At 40.8% G+C, this 18,445-nt stretch overlaps 2 protein-coding genes across 7 annotated transcripts in view; one reads left to right on the forward strand and one right to left on the reverse strand.

Moving 5' to 3' along the window:
• NOSTRIN (nitric oxide synthase trafficking) overlaps window positions 1–18,445 on the forward strand; it is an 80,596-nt gene that overhangs the window by 54,769 nt on the left and 7,382 nt on the right. For all 4 annotated transcript variants that reach the window (XM_054549440.2, XM_054549437.2, XM_054549438.2 and 1 more), the window contains 5 exons: window positions 3,699–3,824; window positions 11,832–11,930; window positions 12,027–12,152; window positions 16,124–16,232; window positions 17,433–17,521. In XM_054549440.2, the coding sequence (XP_054405415.2) occupies window positions 3,699–3,824; window positions 11,832–11,930; window positions 12,027–12,152; window positions 16,124–16,232; window positions 17,433–17,521 (549 nt within the window). The remainder of the gene's footprint in view (window positions 1–3,698; window positions 3,825–11,831; window positions 11,931–12,026; window positions 12,153–16,123; window positions 16,233–17,432; window positions 17,522–18,445) is intronic.
• Window positions 1–18,445, reverse strand: part of SPC25 (SPC25 component of NDC80 kinetochore complex) — a 97,672-nt gene that overhangs the window by 28,761 nt on the left and 50,466 nt on the right. The window contains exon 7 of one of the 3 annotated variants that reach the window (XM_054549450.2): window positions 12,559–12,784. The exons of the other annotated variants lie outside the window; for them this stretch is intronic. Coding sequence (XP_054405425.1) covers window positions 12,780–12,784 — 5 coding nt within the window. The 3' untranslated portion in view covers window positions 12,559–12,779. Of the gene's footprint in view, window positions 1–12,558; window positions 12,785–18,445 lie in introns of those variants that run through there. 3 annotated transcript variants of the gene reach the window in all.

The following is an 18,445-nucleotide window of genomic DNA, read 5'->3' on the forward strand; positions in this document are numbered from 1 at the left end:
TTTCAAGGCTAGTTTAGATGCCTCTCTTGATGTCCTTCCAGTGGTACCTACATAATTCTATCAGCACACAAGATGGTAATGGTCAGTGGGTCCCTGACTAGAGAAGGAGCCTGTCTTGTTCCATTTTCTAGTCCTAAAGCCTTGCACATGACACATGGAAGGCCCTCGATGTCTGGTGAATAAATGAATGCGATGTTTGTTCCAAGAGCAAAAAAAGGGAGGAAAGGAAAAGAAGTAAATCTTTGACAAATTTTAGTAAAGGTTTCTGAGAAGTTCCTTAAGTAAGAATACAGGAGTCTACAGCCAGGCACAGTGGCTCAGGCCTATAATTCCAGCACTTCGGGAGGCTGAGGTGGGCAGATTACCTGAGGTCAGGAGTTCAAGACCAGCCTGGCCAAGATGGTGAAACCCCGGGCATGGTGGAACATGCCTGTAATCCCAGCTACTCGGGAGGCTGAGGCTGGCGAATCGGTTGAACATGAGAGGTGGAGGTTATAGTGAGCCAAGATTGCACCACTGCACTCCAGCCGGGCCTACCAGCGAGACTCCGTCTCAAAAAAAAAAAAAAAAAAGTATATATGTGTGTGTGTGTGTGTGTGTATATGTGTGTGTGTGTGTATATATATGTGTGTGTATATATATATATATATGAGTATACATTCTTCTTTCATATATATACTTAAACTATCTGCTGTAAATTTGCTGAGCAGAAAATTCTAGTCCACAGCTCTATGGTGCAGGCTGATGAATATTAATGGTGATCTCAAAAGTAACTCAGTTCTCATTCCTGGGGTGCTGAGCATTCTCAATAAGAATCCGAGGACAATGATTTAGCAGAGTATAACCATGACTGTCTTTGAGTCCTTGCATTAAACTGTTGCCAGGTTAATGTTCATAAGCTTGAGTCTCTACAGACAGATGTGGTTCATTAAACTTGATACAAAACCAGATATGTCAGCCGGGCACGGTGGCTCACACCTGTAATCCCAGCACTTTGGGAGGCTGAAACGGGAGGATCACGAGGTCAGGAGATCGAGACCATCCTGGCTAACAGGTGAAACCCCGTCTCTACTAAAAATACAAAAAATTAGCCGGGCGTGGTGGCAGGCGCCTGTAGTCCCAGCTACTTGGGAGGCTGAGGCAGGAGAATGGCGTGAACCCGGGAGGCGGAGCTTGCAGTGAGCTGAGATCGCGCCACTGCACTCCAGCCTGGGGGGACAGAGCAAAACTCCGTCTCAAAACAAAACAAAACAAAAACAAAAAACCAGATATGTCCTGTGTAAGTCATACATCAGAGCTGGGGGACAGTTGTATAGCCCGTATATCAATTGGAATAATAAAGTGAATGGTATTAATATTCAACATTTTGGATGAATATTTTTCATGATTATAAGGTTAGTCAAAATGCCCTTAAATAGAGTGAGTCCATTTTAACAGCCTTTGTCTCTGTCCTTGAAACTCCTAAACTACTAAGTCGGGGGGGGGGGTCTTTGATGTTTTTTAAAGAATGGTTTGAAGACCATTTGCATCAGAACCATCTGAGGAGCTGTAGTCAAAACTCAGATTTTCTAATCCCACTACAGATGTATGAAATAAGTATTGCTACTTGTAGAATTCTGGAATTTGCAATTTTTACAAGCATTTCAGGTCATTTCTAAATAGAGTAAAGTTGGAGAATCGGCTGGGTGCGATGGCCCACACTCATAATCCTAAAATTTTGGGAGGCTGAGGTAGACAGATCGCTTGAGCACAGGAGTTGGAGACCATCCTGGGCAACGTGGTGAAACCCCACCTCTGCAAAAAATACAAAAACTAGTCCCAGCTACTTGGGAGGCTGAGATGGGAGCCTTGCTTGAACCCGGGATAGGGAGGTTGCAGTGAGCTAGTGAGCCATGATTCTGTCACTGAACTCCAGCCTGGGTGACAGAGCCAGACCCTGTCTCCAAAAAAAAAAAAAAAAAAAAAAAAAAAGAGAAAAGAAAAAGATATTGAATGCTTTAAAAATATATACATAAAGTTGGAGAATAATTCATGCAATCTAACTTCTTTGTTTCTCAGAAACATGAAATTACTTGTCTGGGCATTTTGAGAGTCAGTTTCAGCTACCCTGGCCCAGGGAGTTTTGTATTACTGTACACTGATTTTCCAGAAGATTTAGTAATCAGAATGACAAATTTTGGTGATGGGCAAGAGAGGGCTCTTTGTAAGGAAGCAGATCATTGGGGAGCAGGATGAGAGGAAACCATCTTATCAAGCTGTCCATAACTTGCAGTGAACATTGGGCATGTATCTCAGGGTTTTCACTGGCAATAATTACACTCGCTAAATTTTGAGTGCTGTGCCAGGTGTTGGACAGTGTGCCATTTGCCTTATCTGTGTTACCTATGTCAGGGCCAAGGGAAATCTTCCCTTTTGTCCTCTGAAGTTAGGCTGAAAATCACTGACAAGAGACAGATGAATAGGAGAAAAGGCATACAAATGTATTTGATCATAGTTTTATACGACATGGGAGCCTTCAGAACGAAGTTCCAAAGATACAGGGGAACTTGTCTATGTTTATGCTTAGGTTTAACAAAATATGGACATCCATGTAGAAATATTATGTACAAAAGGGGTGTAATCTAATGCTAATAGACTGTGTGGGGAAACCCAGTAAGGCTGTCTTTCTAGAGTCTTCTTGGCCTCTCTGCAGCCTTCCTTCCTGCTGGGAATGGGGCAGGATCTTCTCTGGAATAGGGGTCTTATGACCTACAGTCAGACAAGGTAGGTCAGATAATTTCTTTATGGACAGTTTTTACACAGAAAGGCAGGGGGAAAGTGAGACTAATATTTTTAGATTTTATGGCTGGCTTTGGAGAAAAGAGGTTCTGGTTTCTGTGACCTTCTTTGGGGAAGAGGGATTCTGGTTTCTACCAATAGCCTCAGGGGAGAATGGGAGTGAGAGACAGGAGGGCAGAAGAAGGTCAGAGAGAAACTTTTACTTCTGAGGCTGCTTCTGAGGCCTTCATTTTGTGGTATTGTTTTCTGAGTCCCAAGATGTGCCTGAATTCTCAAAGCAACCCAGTATGTATTAATTACCTATCCCCATCACAGAGATGAGAAAACTGTGGCTCAGGAAGGTTAAGTAACTTGTTTGCAGCTAGGACCAGGACTCTTATCCTGGAAGTTTGATTCCAAAGCTCTACTTCTGGGTTTATATAGTAAAAGTAAAATAATATTGCTCGATAGGACAGTAGCCAGACTCATTCTAAAAATTAGTTCTAAAAATTGTATGATTCCACAAGTCTATACCTAACCTTGTAAGAAATGCAGGAGCCTAAAAGATTTACCAGATAAGACTATGGGATTCACTGGCCAATTGCAGTCTTGACCTGTACTGTCAATTCTCAAAAGCTGTGTTGTTTGACCTTCTCTTTGACTGTGTGAGTGTAGACAAATCACTTCCTATTTAAGGGTCTCAATCTCCTCATGTGTAAAATTGGGGGAATCATGCTGTAAGGCCCTTGAGTTTCCGTCAGGTTTGGCCATGCCTTTTTTTCTGATAAAGATCTTTGGTTTTGTCAACTATAGTCATTGTTTATGACTCTACGTGAGAGGTAAGAAACATATCATTAAGCCACATATAATTATTTCTATGGAATTACAAAGGGCTTTCAAAAATGTGTTAGTGAATGTGTGACATTGATGTTTTACATCAGCTCCTCAATAAACTGACAAAATCAACTGAAAAGTTGGAAAAGGAAGATGAAAATTACTACCAAAAAAACATGGCGGGTTATTCTACCAGACTGAAATGGGAAAACACACTAGAGAACTGCTACCAGGTAAGTTATATATTCACATTTTTTTCTTCTTCTGTGGAGCTTTGTGTGACCTTGAAGATGGAGGTCAGATTATAGTGACAAGACCTGCCCTCTGTCTTAGCTTTGAGCATCACACATATTGTGACTTTAGACAAACCACATTTCCTCTCATTGTTTCAATTTCTCCATGGATACAATTACCAGTGACAATTTATTGAATTTCACTGGCCAGAGTTTCTGCTCCTAATTCTTAGTGGACAGGATAGCACCCAGCTAACTTCAAAAGGTGCTGTCAAAGTGAAGTGTAAATTAAGGCTTAAGTATTTGGTGCTTCGAAATTAGTTTTAGGCATGAGTGATGACTCATACAGTGATCACTTATGGAGGTCAGGCATTGTGTTAGGCACTGGAGATACAGAGCATTGAATAAAGTAACATCTCAATGCTTAAGATGTGTACATCTCAGTGGCAAAAGTATACCCATAAAGAAGGAATTGTGGTAAATTATCTGATAATAATGGGCAAAAGATGTCAGCAAGCACATCACAAAAGGAGAAATCAAAATCATCAATAAACTTATGAAACAATGCTAGATTATTTGGCAAAAATTAGAACTTGACAATATCAAGTGTTGGTAAGGATGTTAGGAAACAAGAATTATTGTACCCCTGTAGGGGGAATAATTTAATGATATTTAGTGAAACTAAAATAAGCATGTACTTACCGCAGCAGTTCGCTTTTTAGGCATATATCCTACAGAAAAATGTACCTTTGTACTCCAAGAGTGATGCACAAGAATGTTTATTGCAGAATTGTTTATAATTGCACATGAGAAAAAACTGCACGTAATCTTCATACCCATCAAGAGAAGAAGTACTCTTCAAATATGCTCGCATTTGGAAAGTGAACTAATATCCATCAATGAAAAGTTAATTAAAACTATATTTAAACATGAATTAACCTCGAAAAACATGATGTTAAGGAAAAGAAATATACCACTTACACAATCTGTGTAAATCAAAATTCTTTTAAACTCATGCGCAAACTATACTGAGTTTATATGTGTGTGTTTGTAAACTTATACATGGAGACTGTCCCTGTGTTCAGTGGCAGAAATGGAGCCCATGGTGGGAATACAACAGAACTGCCAGAAACAGCCACGCAGCTTATGCACTGTCCCTGGTGAAGCAATACAGCCCCAGGCTCAACGTAAATATGACCAAATTAAATAACTATCAATTCTGGAGAGTAAGAACATGAATATTTTGGTTTTATTTTTCCCCACCTGTTTTAAGTTTAAAAAAAATGTTTAAAGCAGATATGATTGGAGAAAGTCATGATCTAATGGCCAGCCTGGAACAAGTACTTGGTGCTCAGTGCTCCTCTTTCAGGCTGTGCTAAGCACATTCATGTGCTTGTGTTTTGTATTAATCACGACATTATGAGGACATTGAGGCTGGAAAGATGAAGCAATGAGCCTGAGATGGTTTAAGATTCAGCCTGGGCCGCACGCCTGTAATCCCAGCACTTTGGGAGGCCGAGGCGGGCGGATCACGAGGTCAGGAGATTGAGACCATCCTGGCTAACACGGTGAAACCCCGTCTCTAGTATAAATAGAAAAAATTAGCCGCGCGTGGTGGTGGGCGCCTGTAGTCCTAGCTACTTGGGAGGCTGAGGCAGGAGAATGGCGTGAACCCGGGAGGCGGAGCTTGCAGTGAGCTGAGATCGCGCCACTGCACTCTAGCCTGGGCGACAGAGCAAGACTCCATCTCAAAAAAAAAAAAAAAAGATTCAGCCTGGACCTCTGCACTATGCTCCTGCCCCATTGAAAACTGAGAGCGAAGGCTATATGGCAGGTGGAAACCCAACGGCTGCATTTACATCTCTTGCAATTCAACCACTCAGAGCAGGATAGATGCAGTATTAGAGAAGGGGAAATTAAAGGAGAGATGAAAACTTGGGTCAAAGAGAGGAACAAATGAGAAAAAATTCCTTAATTTACACCTTTGAACATAAGCTTCTGGTACTCTCCTTGCTTATGCTAGATAGATTTTAGATGAAGGTGATGAGAAAAGGTCAGGGATTTAAATTCTAACTTTATTCATTTGAAATCTGGCTATGCAACCTGGGCTCTGATCTTGCCTCACCTCACCTCATCACTTCTTGATGAAGCTGTGGTCTTTCCACTGAGGTCAGCTTCCTTGGATGGCCCTGTTAGGAGATGGGAGAGACATTTCTGCTCCCACTCCATCTTCCAGGCACCCACCCTTCAAGGGCTATGAGAAAAATATTTCGCCTCAGTGTCTCTATCCTCGTCACCCTTCTACCTACATCGCAACAATGGGAGATAAATGGGTCCTACCTGGTGTAGCTGATAACTAGCTTGCCTTCAATATATGTTAGGGAAAGCTATGATTATCTTCATTATCAGAAGCTCTTACTACGCCTCTCCTTCGTCTGTTTCCTTTCCTCCTGTTAAGATCCTCTACATCTTTCCCCTACAACCACCACTCCCCCTTCTCAGCATTCCCAGTGTTTATATTGAAGCATCATGGAAATTCTCTCTTTTCTTACAGTCTTCCTCATGGTAACAAGGTATGCATTCATTTACATTTCAAAAGGTATCTTTCAACTTCAGCTCTAAAAATATTTAAGACCTAGTTTAGTTTTTTTCTTCCTTCTTTCTTTCCTTTTTTTTTTTTTTTTTTTGTTAGAATCCAAGTCACATGGAATATCTACTCATCATAATGTCCTTGAGGAAGAGCATTTTCTTTCTCCCCTCTTGTATCCTGGATTTTTGCTACCTCTATGCTGGGGGCCACCAGTGTTTCAGTCCTTGTCCTTTTTAGTTCATACAGCTTCTCCTACCCCACCTTCCTCTGAGTTCTCTCCTGCCTTCTGAGAGCCATCTCAAGCCCATTAGCCACAACGTGAGATGACTTCTGTCAAGTCACTCTTGCTTCACTTGAACCCTCAATAATGATACCCTTAGTTGGTATTTCCTGGGCTTGTGTATACTCAGTCTATACCAGCAGGTCATTGACTCACATATTACTCTATGTATGCCATATTTTGTGTATGTTTATGACACTCAAGTGTCAAATGTTAGATTCATGAAGGCATATAACAAAAACAGCCTGAATTGACTCAAAGAGGAATTTTATTGTAAGTGTGAGAGATGGAAATGGGACAGTTAGGGTCTCTCAGTTTCATTTTTTCTCCATTCTTTCACCATTCTTCTGTGCAAATTGAATATAAGAATTCATTTTGGGGTCCTACGAAGTGTTCTCTTATTCCTTTTTACTCTACAGGTTGGATTTACAAATTCCTTCAGAGAACATGCATTGAACTACATTCAAGGCAGTGTAGTAGATACTGTGAGAAATATTGTAAAGCCTCAAATGTGACTATAAGTAATGAAACCAATTCCACAAACCACATGTCAAAATTAGTCTTATTACTTCACAATCATACTATATTCTAGCCACATCCTACCCTCCAAGAAGAAACAATTCAGATGATAGAAATAACCTATATTTTTCACAATAATAACCATACTACCAAGAATTACAAAGAATCAAATGCTTGGTACTGAAGTACTTACTCAAAGAATTATTTTTAAAAGCCATTTGCAATATGTGTCAAGAGCCTTAAAAATATTCCCTTTCTCAACCAGTGTTCCTCCTCTAAATCCCAGAACACAGAAAATGATTCGAGTGGCTGCTTTCTCAGTTCTCCCAAGGATGGCACTTGAGTAGTCCCACTCTAGATGAGACGAATGACAACTCATTACATAAAATGGACGCCTCAGGACAGTAGGGCTTCATTCTTTCCTAGGACTCTGTTGAAAAAGGTAATTTCCTTTCTATAAATCTGTCTTGAGGAAGTAGCTGACAAACCAGACACAGATTTCTATTTGAAACACATTAAAAGCAATAAACATCCCAAATGTCCAACATTAAAGGGATGACTAAGTGAATAAACACGCCTGCACCATGGATGCTTATGAAATAATTAAAGTGGTATTTTCAGAGACTAATGGCACGGGGAAACTGTTCACATGTACGATTAAGTGGAAAAAACAGAATTTCGAATTTGAATAATTTGATAGATAACTAGAAGATAAAATCATACATACACACATACCTAGACTGAAATATATCAATATGTTAATAGCAGTCACTTCTGGGTGGAAGAATTATGATTTTAAAATGTATTTTTTGTGGGCCTCTGTGGCCCTAGGACAATGTCTCAAAGTACCTGGGGTGCTTAAAAGTCAGATTCCTGAGCACCTCCGTAGACCTGGGAGCCTCTAAATCAATCAGAGCCTCTGAATGATTATAAAGAGGGGTCTAGATATTCTAAAGTTTGAGAGTCCCTGCTCTAGAAAGAGCATATGTCTTTTATCAGTTCTATGAGAGTCATTTAAATGAAAACAAAATCCCTTTGATCTCTTCCTGTAGTACCAGCCCAAAGGCTAGGACAGCAAGAACTGGAAGGAACGAATGAAGAACAAATTGTCATGATGCTTGGGCCCCAGACAGGCTCTAAATCTGCTGAAATCTGAATCTTTCTGGATAACTCCTTGACCACACTTTGTTCATATGTACTATTGTGGAACCTCAAGAGGACAGTTTGAGGTCCTCCAGAGTATCTTGCTTCTCTACCACCTATTTTATATAAAAAGAACAAGATAATAGAAAGCAACAAATCATTAAATGAGATATGGATCTCTCCTTTGCACAGTGGAATTTATTTCCTCCTCTTTTTATGAGCAAACATAGATCATTTTAATGATTTCCCTGAAATGTAATTAAAATCTGTTAAGCATTACCATGTCACTAAGGAACACTGGTTATTCTAGTCTCAGATTGATGCTAGTGGTTCAGCACTTGTCAAAGTAAAGAAACACCTGCCCACTAGGGATGCAACATGTTCTAAAACCTGGCTTTTATTTTCTCTTGTCTCTTGTTCATAGGCTAAAACAGAAGAGCTGATTTCTAGATCTTTTTCTATAGGGTAAGGACTTCTTCTTTTTGAAGATTGTCACATAGGAGATCCAAACAACTGAGCAGAATTTGTTTTACGTATTTGTTATGAGGCATATCGATTCTGCCTTTTAAGAAGCAAAACATTTGATAGGCTATTCTGTGTCTTTAATCCTTTATCTGGGAGACAGAAGGGCAGACGGCCACATTCAAATGACTGGTGCCTGCAATTTTGTGAAAGCCTGGGGACTGCCAGCGTAAACAAATCCATTTGACTCCCATTGACATATGAAAATTGGGCAGCTTCAGAGGCAACTAAGAAGATTGCCATGGGGGCATGGCTCCAGGCTTCCAATCCAAATGTCAGGACACTTGGTACAAAAGCCAAAGTTGCATGTGATTGGCACAGATGTTCATAGTTACTGCCTGAGCCTTTTACTACTTTCATTTACAAGCAGTGTTCAAATGACTATATACTAAAAAACAAAATGTGGTATATGCATACCATGGAATATTATTCAGCCAAAAAGGAAGGGAATTCTGGCACATGATACAACATGGATGAACCTTGCAGACATTATGCTAAGTGAAATAGCCAGATGCAAAAGAACAAGTACTGTATGGTTCCTCTTGTAAGAGGTATCAAGAGTAGTTAAATTCGTAGAGACAGAAAGTAGAAAGGTGGTTGCCAGGGGATGCAGAGCATAGGAAATGAGAACTTGTTGTTTCATGGGTACAGTTTACTTTTGCAAGATGAAAAAAGTTTTAGAGATGAATTATGGTGATGTTTGCACAATAATGTGAATGCACTTAATGACACAGAAGTGGATGCCTAAGGTGGATAAAATGGCATGTCATATTATGTAAATTTTACCATAATTAAAAGTATAAAGAAATTTAAAATAATTTTAATCACCATATACCATAGATGAATTAACAACACAGGGATATAGAGGAATACCATACTGGATCAGGCCAGTGGGCTCCTGTAGGAATGCCAAGAGGTGAGCAAGGAGAACCCAGTGATCTTTGTGACTCTCCATTCTCACCTCTCTTGCACTGCCAAGAGCCTTGAGACATACCCATCTTTCTTCTTCTCTATGGTCATGTTACCCACCAATTTCTCCAAAGCCTTGTTCATGAAAGATGATTGCTGGTGCTCTTTGTGGGATGGAGGAGTTGGGACGGTGGGTATGAGAGCAACTGAGCTGGCCTTCTCTGGATAAAAGGATGAATGCCCAGGCCTTGTTTTTTTGTTTTTTTCTTTTTTTTTGAGATGGAATCTCACTCTGTTGCACAGGCTGGAGTGCAGTGGCATGATCTCAGCTCACTGCAACCACCACCTCCCAGGTCCAAGCGATTCTCCTGCCTCAGCCTCCTGAGTAGCTGGGACAACAGGCGCCCGCCACTATGCCTGGCTAATTTTTGCATTTTTAGTAGAGACGGGGTTTCTCCATGTTGGGCAGGCTGGCAGGCTGGTCTTGAACTCCTGACCTCAGTAGTCCACCCATCTCGGCCTCCCAAAATGCTGGGATTATAGGCATGAGCCACCGTGCCTAGCCAGGCCTTGTTTTTACAAAAAAAAAAAAAAAAAAAAAAAAAAAAAGATGGGAAGAATTTTGTCTTGGACACCTGCCATCTCCATCAAAGCCCAAACTCCCCTGGGCACATACCCAACAGCCTTAAACTGCCCCCACATGGCCTTGGAATCTCCCTGCATACTCTGCCTGACCCAGCCTTCTATAACAATGCTTAGTTGCTAAACCTTTCTGCCCTCTGGAAAAACCACCAGTCAGCAACTCAATTGGCATGGGTCTAATAAGTAACATTTTCTAATTTTTTTTTTTTTTTTTTTTTGAGACAGAGTTTCACTTTTGTCGCCCAGGCTGGAGTGCAGTAGCATGATCTCGACTCACTGCAAACTTCGCCTCCTGGGTTCAAGCAATTCTGCCTCAACCTCCTTAGTAGATGGGATTACAGGTGCGTGCCACCATGCCTGGCTAATTTTTGTATTTTTAGTAGAGATAAGGTTTCACCATGTTGGCTGGGCTGGTCTCAAACTCCTGACCTCAGGTGATCCTCCCACCCTGGCCTCCCAAAGTGCTGGGATTATAGGCGTGAGCCACTGCGCCCGGCCTCTAAAATGTTAATAGCTAACAAGGCAAATGTGATTCCCCTCACTTTCTTATTTACCCTTCCTACCTAAAAGTCATAAGTCTAATAATGAAACTTCTGTCATCTCACACAAAATAAAGAGGCTATGTGCCTACCTGCAAACAGTGGACTCCGACTCCCAGGCCTAATTTTAGGTAGAATTATAAATTGCTCAGACTTTGGGATTCTTCTCTTGTCAAATAACCTCCTTAAACAGAGAATTTGTGGCCTGTCATTCTCTTCCCTGCAGAGACTAGCAGAATGCCTTGAATGTACTATAAACAATTCTAAAACTATTGGGTGTCTCAATGCATTTCCAAGACATGGATATGGGCTTTCCTGGGCTTCACCCTCTGGAATTCTTCCCGATCTTTTTTTTTCTTTTTTTTTTTTTTTTGTAAAAACAAGGCCTGGCTAGGCACGGTGGCTCGTGCCTGTAATCCCAGCACTTTGGGAGGCCGAGACGGGTGGAACACCTGAGGTCAGGAGTTCAAGGCCAGCCTGCCCAACATGGCGAAACCCCATCTCTACTAAAATTCTCTGGAATTCTCTGGAATCCATGACTGTGTCTCAAATGCTTCCTTTTCTTCTTTTCTCCTCCTTCCTTGTAAACTTAGGTAACCCACAGCATCTGCCTTATATGCCTTTTGGGTCAAAAGAGCCTGGGGAAAGTGTGTGAGTTAAATCACTCTTAAAGGAGTGATTTAAGATACCGAGCCACATTCCTCTCCTGGAAATCTCCCTCCACTGTGATTTGGATATGACATAGTCAAGAGGCTAATCATGAGACTTTGTTCAGTCTGTCTTCAGGTGTGTCAGTGTTTGTTGAGTGACTTCCGTTTTGCATAACAACTGGCTGATCTTACCCCAATTTTCATTCTTTTCAGAGCATTCTGGAGCTGGAGAAGGAAAGAATTCAACTTTTATGCAATAACTTAAACCAGTACAGCCAACATATTTCTCTTTTTGGCCAAACCCTGACCACAGTGAGTAGAGATGATCTCTCCATTTCTGGTATGCCTGGTAAGAAGGGGCAGAAACCTTTCTTCGACAACCTTATTCTGCTCCCCTTGGCATTGCAGTGCCACACGCAGATTCACTGTGCCATCAGCAAGATTGACATTGAAAAAGATATCCAGGCTCTAATGGAAGAAACTGCAATTTTATCTACAGAAAACAAATCTGAGTTCCTGTTAACAGATTACTTTGTGAGTATGAAATGGAAAAAAAAAAGTTACATTAATGGAGAATCTTAGGTACTGAGGGACTTATATTGAAAAAATTGAAAGCAAATATCATGTTTTATAAATGAAAATGATTTCTCATACCCCATATAAATTTTAAAAACCCAGCGTTCTAGTTTACAAACTGTACAATGGAAACATGTCTTTGGTATTTTCTAGAAGTAAAGAAAGTCAAGCAGGGTTTTAAACAGAATCTTCATATTCAGTCTTCTATAAAAGTAGTGCCAAGCAGACATGTTTCAGTGACCTATAATTAATCACTGTATATCACGTGGTGCTTAAATTGGTTGTCTGCACAAATTGCTGTGCAACAAATTACCGCTCCCCACCCCCACCAAAATAATGGCTTAAAACAAACATGTATTATGTCATAGTTTATGTGGGTCAGGAATTCAGTTGTGTCTTAGCCAGGTGTCTCTGAACCCCTCCCAAGGCAGCAATCAAGGTATCAGGTTGGGCTGCAGACATCTCCAGGCTCTTCCTGCAGAAGACTCACTTCCAAGATGACTCACAGGGCTGTTGGCAGGCCTCCAGTCCTCGCTGCTATTGGTTGGAGATATCATTTTCTTGCCACGTGGGTCTCTCCATGTCTCAGCCTGCTCCCCGCAAAATGAGTGATCAAGAGACAGAGCCAGAGTGCCCAAGAAATTATAATCTTTTGTAAGCTAATCTCAGAAATGACATCTCATCATATTCTATTTGCTAGAAGCAAGTCAAGTGCAGACCATACTCAAAGGTGGGTGTGAGAGAAGATCACTCAAAGGGATGGGTTCTAAGGAAGTGGGAGTCACTATCAGTATTTTTCACGGTCCCTTCCCTTGAAAACCTTGGACCAGATTATCGGAGGCTTATTTTGAGGGTACTTGAGTGATTCTACTGTGGGTGTTTTTGCTGAAAACTGGTCAGTGTCCCTTGTGAGAGCCCAAGCATGTTGCCTCTTTGCTATCTTGGGGCAAATTATTTGTCCTTCTGGGTCAAGCCTCAAAGATTTTGGCCTCTGCTCCCCTCTTGATATTCTTAATTGTAGTGTTCTAGGAACTGATTATTAATTACCAAAATCTGCAGAAAGAATTCCTGATAGCATTTCCCTGGGTCCTCTGCCATATTTTATTCAGGATTTCAAGCTCCAGATTAGGGGTGTCACTCTTCTCTGACATGGAGAACAAGCCCACTGGTCATGTCCTCCCTGGATTAGAAGTACAGGATTAGAAGTACAGCCAAAGCTGACCTCCCTGGACCTCTGATCAGGCAACAAGAGGGTAGAAGGGAGAGGCGGTTAGATCAGGCACTGCAGTAAATCCTGATCGGCTTTCCCTTTCCCCACCCGTCAGACAGCAGCAAATGACCAGCTATTTTTTATTGAGTCTTTTTTCCTACCCTGGCAAAGGAGAAGTATATTAGCAATATCAATGTCTGTTCAACGCAGAAACAAGGTAGAAATGGAAGTGGAAATGATTTGATTACATGGGGAAAGCGCTTTTTTTCTTCCAAATAATGTAGGCAGGGCCTGAGATGGAAAAATGTACAATAAAATCCATTTTCTCACAAAGAATAATAAAAATGCCCCTATCAAATAACTTGTCAATAAAATGAGGATTATTCTCCTTGAAAATTTGACTAGGGTTCTACCAAAGTGTAAGGAGGCAGCCATGATGACTTCTCATTTATTGGCATGTTCAGGGAAATTTTTGGTTTCTATAAAACTTTATTGTGTCAGAACTCACAACCATGAATCTGTTGTCTAAGAGAAAGGACTGTGTCTCAAAATGAGTGAATAGTATTTTCTTGACATCTTTAAGGCAAAGCACCCCAATGTCTGACTTTATAGTCATTGTCAATAAGTGTAGGCTGGTTTTTATCCAGTGTTATGAAATTTACATGGGCCAGGGACAACAAAGAGACCAATCTGAGTGCAAAACTTGGAGGGCTGGTGACCTGGTGAAAATATTTGTAAGGTTACCATAAATGCCATGTTCGAAAGATTGTTATCTGTAATTTTATACGTCTCCTCCAGTACTGACCTTTTCTCTAACAAATCTTTAGAAGAGAAGGACAAATGTAAGAGTTAAATGATGGCAATATACCCCATCCTGAAATTGACCCAGGAGCAATCTATCCCTGGAAATACATGTTTAAACAGTAGATGTCCTCAAACAAACCAAGGGAAGCCTTGGACTGGTACGGGAGCTATGTTATGACTTGCATTCCTTCAACAGGGAAGGACTAATGGTTTATTTAGGTGTCTTAGCAGTTTAGTCAGAGTTTACTTGGGGGGTGTCATGTCAGCTTGCGCCTCAGCTGTGGGATGACACGTGAGGTGAAGGAGTGGTAGAGCATTTGGGGTCAGCTTGGGCCTTCTTTTATTTATCTGTGTCACAGGTAAAATGAGGAAAATAAAACCAACCATTGAGTTGTAGGAGTTGCATGTAATAAATAATATAAAGAAATATTTATTTATTTATTTTGAGATGGAGTCTCGCTCTGTGGCCCAGGCTGGAGTGTAGTGGCACGATGTCTGCTCACTGCAACCTCTGCCTCCCAGGTCCAAGTGATTCTCCTGCCCCAGCCTCCCAAGTAGCTGTGATTACAGGTGCACACCACCACGCCCGGCTAATTTTTTGTATTTTTAGTAGACAGAGGGTTTCACCATGTTGGCCAGGCTGGTCTCGAACTCCTGACCTCAAGTGATCCACCCACCTTGGCCTCCCAAAGTGCTGGGATTACAGGTGGGAACCACCGCACCTGGCCTAGAATATAAAGAAACTTGTAATGTGCAATGAAAAATATGTAAATAAAATATTTTTATCTGTATATGCTTTTATAGAGGCTATTCCCTTTGCTCTAAATCCTCACACTTCTTGTTTGTGAAGCTCCATCTAAAGGTAATATCTCAGCTGGGATCCTAATTTTTCTCCTTCCTTATCGGAGAAGCCTGCATCCTCCCCTCCCACCTTGAGTCATTAGTTTCCCCTCTTTCTCCATGGGTTTCTGTCCCTCTGCCACACTCATGTTTAGCAACCTCCTCACTCCAATCCTACCATCCTATTCTTTTTTTTTTATTCAATCCTCGAAATAATGCATGTGAAAGCTCAGATATCATGAATGATTCCTCATAGCCTATGTGATAAAATTCCTACATCAGCCCTAAAATCTAGCCTCAACTCCCTGAACAATTTTTTCTTCCACTATTTTTTTGCTCGTGCAACAGGTGTCTTTACTGTTCCTGACACATTTCCCACAGTCCTCCCCCAGCCTTTTGCTCCTGCCATTTCTCCTGCCTGGAGTGCCCTTTGCCATCTTTCCTTGACCAGACAGTTACGTCTTCTTGCCTTCTCGAAGCTGTCAGCTGCCTGCACTCGTGGTGTCTGTACCATTCGTGAATGCATGTGGTCTTGTGTTGCTAGTTTCTTTAATGTTATGCTTCAAGGCCTAACTAAATCATAAACCCATTCTGGAAAGAGCATATGTGTTTTAGCTCACATCTTCCCAGTACTGAGCCAACACAGAACTCAGTCAAAATGTCTTCCACTCCTGAGGCAGTCACAGCCTGAAACACATACATGATATTACATTTGGGCCATTAAAGGACTCTAACTTGAACAAAGATAAATAAGGAAGCAGTAAGTATACAACAAATAGATTTATCAAGAAAATGAAATAGCTATAGCAAGGGTCCATCCTCAAAGAACAATCTGCTCTATTAAAAAGTGCTTGGCCCTGTGACTTACAAGTTGTGAACAAGACAATATTTTCTTATTCATCAGGTCTCGAACAGGTAGAACAATGTGTGTAAAACTAAAGATTATCCTGCTTAAAAAATTTTTTTTCTTTTATAAAGTTAAAATTAAATGCGGCCAGTGGAAGTATCAGAATGGACAGGGAATAGCAATTCTTACTTCTTCCCCCTTGTTAGACATCCTTCTTTTTTCCTAAAGGAAGAAGATCCTAACAGTGCAATGGATAAAGAGAGACGAAAGTCTTTACTAAAACCGAAATTATTGAGACTGCAGAGAGACATTGAAAAAACCTCAAAAGACAAGGAAGGTGTGTAACTATCTCTTTCAATGGCCAGAAAAGGGACCATATGATGCTCAGAGGTTTCATTCAGAGTTAGGATTAATCTGCTTTTGCTATTTGGCAGGGGTCTTCTCATTTAAAGAACCATATATCAAACTTAAGTTGTGTGAACAAAAAAAAAAAAGGAAAATCACATTTTGGTCTATTTATGAAACCTATATAAGTATTATACTACTATTTTCAGAAATGTAGCATTTTAACTGTGTTTCTGAAATTGGCTAGAATGAGAGATAATGTGTTTGGTTTAAAACATGGTCAACCAACTGTGCACAAGAGTTTTGGAGGAGTTTTTTGGATTGTTTCTTTTGACTTTTGAAACAATGTAAAAATCATTCAAATTAAATTCTGTACGTAGAAGTTAGGCATGTTAGACTGTGAAGCAGCTCTAAAGCAACAAGGATGACAAAAATGACTCCACATTTGTGATTCTGATGTCTACATAGTAGCTTGTTTTATATGGACCACGATAACTCATTGCAATGGAATACTAGAGAGCAAATTCAAGATAGAAAATATTTAGTGATGTGAATATCATAATGAGGAAGAAGCCAACATTGTGTAACTGTTAGCAATTGCTAGAATGGGTCGAATGAAAAAAATTCAAAATCTCATCTGGAAAAATAACAATCAAGATGCTTTAAGCACCAGCATTTCTCAAATTTCATTAAGTGAAGAGAAAGGTAAACAAACAGTTCATTTATCATTCAGTCAAATTTATTAAGAACTACCTGCAGAGACTCCCTCAGCCATTTAAGAAATCCTACTGGTGGCTGGGTGCTGTGGCTCATGCCTATAATCCTAACACTTTGGGAAGCCAAGGTCAGGCGCTGGAGACCAGTTTGGCCAACACGATGAAACTGTGTCTCTAGTAAAAATACAAAAATTAGCCGGATGTGGTGGCATACACCTGTAATCCCAGCTACTCAAGAGGCTGAGGGAGGAGAATTGCTTAAACTTGGGAGGCAGAGGTTGCAGTGAGCCGGGATTGTGCCACTGCACTCCAGTCTGGGTGACAGAGCAAGACACCATCTTAAAAAAAAAAACAAAAAAAACAAAAAAAAAAACTCACTGGTATCACTTCTAGGCTCCCTTTGAGAGTGACTGACTCCCAGCTGTGTCCCACTGAGACAGTGTGAAAGGTGACTGAGAACATGATTTCATTTTCAGGCCTGGAACGAATGCTTAAAACGTACTCCAGCAACTCCTCCTTCTCTGATGCAAAGAGCCAGAAAGACACAGCAGCGTTAATGGATGAGGTAAATGTTTGCAGAGTGCAGTTTCCTAGATTTAGTGATGAAAGGGTTATTTTTAGAATACTTGTTTCTGGTCCATTTGGCCTTGTTTGCCTTTCCTTTCTCATGACATAGAACAATCTAGTGGGGGAGCTTATAGGGTCAGCTTAATAAGTCATTTGAGGAATCTGGAAAAATCCAACTACCTAGAAATGTTTGCTTTGGTGTCCTAGGAAAAGAATTGTGTCTAAAATAGTATTCTCCAAAACAGAGTCATTCTTTAAGGGCCTAGAAACCATGTGCACTTTAACCCAGTTAAGAAAAGTGACAGGAAACAAAGGATCTGCATTCAGAAAGGCCCGTATTTAGATGTAGTTCTGCTGTTTACAGGGACCTGGGGCAACTTTAGTTTTCTCATCTGCAAAATGAGGATATTGGTACTTTACCTCATGGGGCTTTTGTGAGGGTGAAATATTATTTAGTAAATACTAGCACAATGCTCACAGGAGGAGCTCAAAAACTAGTAATTTTTATTAAGATGGTATTTTCCATTCATCCCTCTGCTGATCTCAGGGTTTTCGGAGAATAACAGGAGAAAGGAAAGACATGGCTGCACAGAGGAAAGAGGGCAGTCTGGGGTGTGAGGCAAAATCTGGGGAAACCAGGAGCAACTTTGGGGGCAAAGTTCTTTGAGGGTGGGAATTGGGGTGGGGAGATGGTAGAAGAGTCAGGGAGGTGGGCTTCCTGGCCTTTGTGCTGAGTGTGTGAACTCTAGCCCCATAGACATTCATGGGGGTTGATGGACATTTTGGCCACTTCAGGGGAACCCACGTGAAAGGGGTAGTTAACAAAAAGCTGATGAATTTTACATAGGAATAAAAATGAACAGATATATAGCACCAGTGTGCAACATACGGGTTTCTGCTGTGATTAGAGATCAGGAGTGGA

Source organism: Pongo abelii, chromosome 11 (assembly GCF_028885655.2).
Source record: "Pongo abelii isolate AG06213 chromosome 11, NHGRI_mPonAbe1-v2.0_pri, whole genome shotgun sequence".
In the NCBI taxonomy this organism is placed as follows: Eukaryota; Metazoa; Chordata; class Mammalia; order Primates; family Hominidae; genus Pongo; species Pongo abelii.